General features: G+C 44.4%; 1 protein-coding gene across 1 annotated transcript; it reads left to right on the forward strand.

Moving 5' to 3' along the window:
* The first annotated feature begins 1,720 nt into the window (after positions 1-1,720).
* LOC132012169 (nuclear factor of activated T-cells, cytoplasmic 3-like) lies at positions 1,721-5,471 on the forward strand. The gene is given in 3 exon segments (XM_059391815.1): positions 1,721-2,462; positions 2,465-2,911; positions 2,914-5,471. Coding segments are annotated over 3 exon segments (3,201 nt in total). The 3' UTR covers positions 4,926-5,471.
* The last annotated feature ends 393 nt before the right edge of the window (positions 5,472-5,864 follow it).

The following is a 5,864-nucleotide window of genomic DNA, read 5'->3' on the forward strand; positions in this document are numbered from 1 at the left end:
ATCTTTGACAAAGGAGGAAAGAATGTCCAATAGAAAAAAGACAGTCTCTTCAACAAATGGTGTTCCAAAATTGGAGAGCCACATGCAGAAAAATGTAACTGGACCATTTCCTTATACCACACACAAAAATAGACTAAAAAATGGATGGAGGACCTCAATACGAGAAAGGAATCCATCAGAATCCTTGAGGAGAACACAAGAAACAACCTCTTCGACCTCAGCCACAGCAACTTCTTCCTAGGAACATTGCCAAAGGCAAGGGAAGCAAGGGCAAAAATGAACTATTGGGACTTCATCAAGATCAAAAGCTTTTGCACAGCAAAGGAAACAGTTAATAAAACCAAAAGTCAACTGACAGAATGGGAGAAGATATGTGCAAACAACATAGCAGATAAAGGGCTAGTATCCAAAATCTATAATGAACTTATCAAACTCAATACTCAAAGAACATATAATCTGATCAAGAAATGGGCAGAGGACGTGAAGAGACATTTCTGCAAAGAGGACAGCCAAATAGCCAACAGACACATTAAAAAGTGTTTCACATCACTGGGCATCAGATAAATACAAATCAAAACCACAATGAGATACCACCTCACAACAGTCAGAATGGCTAAAATTAACAAGTCAGGAAATGATAGGTGTTGGTGAGGATGCAGAAAAAGGGGAACCCTCCTACACTGTTGGTGGGAATGCAAGCTGGTGCAACCACTCTGGAAAACAGCATGAAGTTCCTCAAGAAGTTGAAAATAGAGGTACTCTATGACCCAGCAATCACACTTCTGGGTATTTACCCTAAAGATACAAATACAGTGATCCAAAGGGCACGTGCACCCAAATGTTTATAGCAGCAATGTCTACAATAGCTAAACTATGGAAAGAACCTAGATGTCCATCAACAAATGAATGGATAAAGAAGAGGTAGTATTTATATATATAATGGAATACTATGCAGCCATTAAAAGAAATGAAATCTTGCCATTTGCAATGAAGTGCATGTAACTAGAGGGTATTATGCTTAGTGAAATAAGTCATTCAGAGAAAGACAATTATCATATGATCTCCCTGATGTGAGGAAGTTGAGAGGCAAAGTGGGAGGTTTGGTGGATAGGAAAGGAATAAATGAAACAAGTTGGGATCAGGAGGGAGACAAACCATAAGAGACTCTAGATCTCACAAAACAAACTGAGGGTTGCTGGGGGAAAAAGGGTAGGAAGAGGGTGGTTGAGTTATGGATATTGAGGAAGGTATGTGCTATGGTGAGTGCTATGAAGTTTGTAAACCTGGAGATTCATAGACCCATACCCCTGGGGCTACTAATATAATATGTTAATAAAGAATAAAAAAAAATTAAAATAAACTAGACTATTAAAAATAAATGATCCTGCTCTATAAAAGACAATGCCAACAGACTAAGATATGCATTGACTAGGAGAAAATATTTTCAGAAGACTTAGGATAAAGAACTGTATTCAAATATATATGAAAAATACTTAAGACTCAACAATAAGGGCGGCGGCTCCTGGTGCGGCTCGGCGCGCGGCCAGCTCTCGAGTTTGGAACGGAACGCTCGGTGTCCCCGCCGGGAAACTTTGCCGCGGAACCGCGACCTCCTGGCCCGCGCAGCCCGGCATGAAGCGGCGCTGAAGAGCTGCCGCCTTAGCGGCCTCCGTCGCCAACGCCGCCAGAGGAGGAGTCGCAAGCACCCTGGGCCAAGCCGATGACTACTGCAAACTGTGGTGCCCACGACGAGCTCGACTTCAAACTCGTCTTTGGCGAGGACCCGGCGGCGCCGGCGCCGCCGCCCTCGGGCTCGCGGTCTGCTGATCTTGAGCCAGATGATTGTGCATCCATTTACATCTTTAATGTAGATCCACCTCCATCTACTTTAAACTCATCTACTTTAAACTTACCACATCATGGATTACCGTCTCACTCTTCTGTTTTGTCACCATCGTTTCAGCTCCAAGGTTACAAAAGCTATGAAGGAACTTGTGAGATTCCTGAATCTAAATACAGCCCATTAGGTGGTCCCAAACCTTTTGAGTGCCCAAGCATTCAGATTACATCCATCTCTCCTAACTGTCATCAAGAAGTAGATGCTCATGAAGATGACCTACATATAAATGACCCAGAAAGGGAGTATTTGGAAAGGCCTTCTAGAGATCATCTCTATCTTCCTCTTGAGCCATCCTACCGGGAGTCTTCCCTTAGTCCTAGTCCTGCCAGCAGTATATCTTCTAGGAGCTGGTCCTCAGATGCATCTTCTTGTGAATCTCTTTCACACATTTATGATGATGTGGATTCGGAGTTGAATGAAGCTGCTGCCCGATTTACTCTCGGATCCCCTCTGACTTCTCCTGGTGGCTCGCCTGGAGGCTGCCCTGGAGAAGAGTCCTGGCATCAACAATATGGACTTGGACACTCCTTGTCACCCAGGCAATCTCCTTGCCACTCTCCTAGACAAGTGTCACTGATGAGAATTGGCTGAGCCCTAGGCCAGCTTCAGGGCCCTCATCAAGGCCTACTTCCCCCTGTGGGAAACGACGGCACTCGAGTGCTGAGGTTTGTTATGCTGGGTCCCTTTCACCCCATCACTCACCTGTTCCTTCTCCTGGTCACTCCCCCAGGGGAAGTGTAACAGAAGATACCTGGTTTAATGCCTCTGTCCAGGGTGGATCAGGCCTTGGCCCTGCACCTTTTCCATTTCAGTACTGTGTAGAGACTGATATCCCTCTGAAAACAAGGAAGACTTCTGAAGATCAAGCTACTGTACTACCAGGAAAATTAGAGCTCTGTTCAGATGACCAAGGGAATTTGTCACCATCCCGGGAAACTTCAATAGATGATGGCCTTGGATCTCAGTATCCTTTAAAGAAAGATTCATCTGGTGACCAATTTCTTTCAGTTCCTTACCCTTTACCTGGAACAAACCAAAGCCTGGCCATACCCCAATATTTCACACATCTTCATTACCTCCACTAGACTGGCCTTTACCAACTCATTTTGGACAGTGTGAACTGAAAATAGAAGTACAACCTAAAACTCACCATCGAGCCCATTATGAAACTGAAGGTAGTCGAGGAACAGTAAAAGCATCTACTGGGGGACATCCTGTTGTAAAGCTCCTGGGCTATAATGAAAAGCCGATAAATCTACAGATGTTTATTGGAACAGCAGATGACCGATATTTATGACCTCATGCATTTTACCAGGTGCATCGAATCACTGGGAAGACTGTTGCTACTGCAAGTCAAGAGATAATAATTGCCAGCACAAAGGTTCTGGAAATTCCCCTTCTTCCTGAAAACAATATGTCAGCCAGTATTGACTGTGCAGGTATTTTGAAACTCCGCAATTCAGATATAGAACTTCGAAAAGGAGAAACTGATATTGGCAGAAAAAATACTAGAATACGACTCGTGTTCCATGTGCACATCCCGCAGCCCAATGGAAAAGTCCTTTCTCTGCAGACAGCTTCCATACCTGTTGAGTGCTCTCAGCGGTCTGCTCAAGAACTTCCTCATATTGAGGAGTACAGTATCAACAGTTGTTCTGTAAATGGCGGTCATGAAATGATAGTGACTGGATCTAATTTTCTTCCAGAATTCAAAATCATTTTTCTTGAAAAAGGACAAGATGGACGACCTCAGTGGGAGGTAGAAGGGAAAATAATCAGGGAAAAATGTCAAGGGGCTCACATTGTCCTTGAAGTTCCTCCATATCATAACCCAGCAGTTACAGCTGCAGTGCAGGTGCACTTTTATCTTTGCAATAGCAAGAGGAAAAAAAGCCAGTCTCAACGTTTTACTTACACACCAGTTTTGATGAAGCAAGAACACAAAGAAGAGGTTGACTTGTCTTCAGTTCCAGCATTGTCTGTGCCTCATCCTGCCCAGACCCAGAGGCCTTCCTCAGACACAGGACACCCACATGACAGTGTACTGTCAACACAGAGAAGCTTGGTTTGTCCCATTCAACAAACATATGCATCCATGGTTACTTCATCTCATCTGCCACAGTTGCAGTGTAGGGATGAACGTTCTGGTAAAGAACAGCATATGATACCTTCTTCAGTCATGCACCTTCAAGTCACATCAGCACCTCCTGTGGGGTCTTCCTATCAGCCTATGCAAACTAATATTGTGTACAACGGACCAACTTGTCTTCCAGTTAATGCTGCCTCTAGTCAAGAATATGATCCGGTTTTGTTTCCACAGGATGCACCTCTTCCCAGTTTAATAAATCTTGGCTGTCAGCCGCCGTCATCCATACCTTTTCATTCTTCAAATTCAGGCCCAGCAGGACATCTCTTAGCCCACACACCTCATTCAGTGCAGACCCTGCCTCACCTGCAGTCAGTGGGATTTCATTGTTCAAACACAGGACAAAGATCTCTTTCTTCTCCAGGGGCTGATCAGGTCACAGGCCAGCCTTCCCCTCAGTTACAACCCATTACATATGGTCCTTCACATTCAGGGTCTGCTACAACTGCTTCCCCAGGAGCCTCACATCCCCTGGCTAGTTCATTACTTTCTGGGCCACCATCTCCTCAGCTACAGCCTATGCCTTACCAATCTCTTAGCTCAGGAACTGCCTCATCACCGTCTTTAGCCACCAGAATGCATTCTGGACAGCACTCAACTCAAGCACAAAGTACAGGCCAGGGAGGTCTTTCTGCACCTTCATCCTTAATCTGTCACAATTTGTGTGATCCAGCTTCATTTCCACCTGATGAAGCAACTGTTAACATTAAGCCTGAACCTGAAGAGCAAGAGCCTAACTTTTCAACAATTGGTCTGCAGGACATCACTTTAGATGATGACCAGTTTATGTCTGACTTGGAACACCAGCCATCAGGTTCAGCAGAGAAATGGCCTAACCACAGTGAGCTCTCATGTCCAGCTCCTTTCTGGAGAATCTAGAGGTGAACGAGATAATTGGGAGAGACATGTCTCAGATTTCTGTTTCCCAAGGAACAGGGGTGAGCAGGCAGGCTCCCCTTCCAGGCCCTGATTCCCTGGATATAGGAAGATCCGAAGGCCTCTGACAAGAGTTCACTGCAGCCTTGTGTCCACCACCACGTACTTCTCAGCATGTTTCTCTCCTTGGACCTTGGGTTTCCAACTCTGTGGCCATCAGGACTGGCACCGGGAGTTGGGGTCACCGTATGTGGGGAAAGCAGCATTCCTCCACCTCAGGCCTTGGGTAGATTTTGTAAAAGAACAGGAGCAGCATAGACTGAGCTTTGGGGAAATAAGCTTTGCTTTTTATATTTAAATAGGATACTTTTATATGATGGGTGCTTTGAGTGTGAATGCAGCAGGCTCTCCATTTCAGAGATGCTGCTTTTGCAAGTGACCTGGTTGCTTAGCTATGATTGGTGATTTTACTCCTTTATGGTCATTTGAAGGACTCTTTAGCCTTGATGATATTTTTAAAGTAGGAACTTTTGATAAAACCTTCCAGAGGCAAACAAAGAAAAAAAAAAATTCTCCTAAGCCCACACCTATGCCTCAAAAACTCAGCATGTCCTAAAGCCTTTCATAGATTTATAGGAAATAAAGCCAAATGTAGCTAATACTTCTTTATAAAAGTAAACTGTTAGAGAAGAGACCATTCCCATCATTGACGTGTTGGAATATAAAACGACATTCCAGAGTATAGCCTTTTTGTAACGTTCTAGGTAATCTTCCTGCAATCTCTCTATACTGATGCCATGTTGAAATTGCTTTTTTTCCCTCAGGGCCTTGGATAAGATAGCTCCATGTAAGGTGACTTTGAAAGGTGGGCTTTTAAGCTTCCTAGCTTTAATATCCTGCCATCCTGCAAACAAGTAGGCTGTGGAGTGCTTTTCCCTTGTG

This window comes from Mustela nigripes, chromosome 1 (genome assembly GCF_022355385.1).
Source record: "Mustela nigripes isolate SB6536 chromosome 1, MUSNIG.SB6536, whole genome shotgun sequence".
Classification (NCBI taxonomy): Eukaryota; Metazoa; Chordata; class Mammalia; order Carnivora; family Mustelidae; genus Mustela; species Mustela nigripes.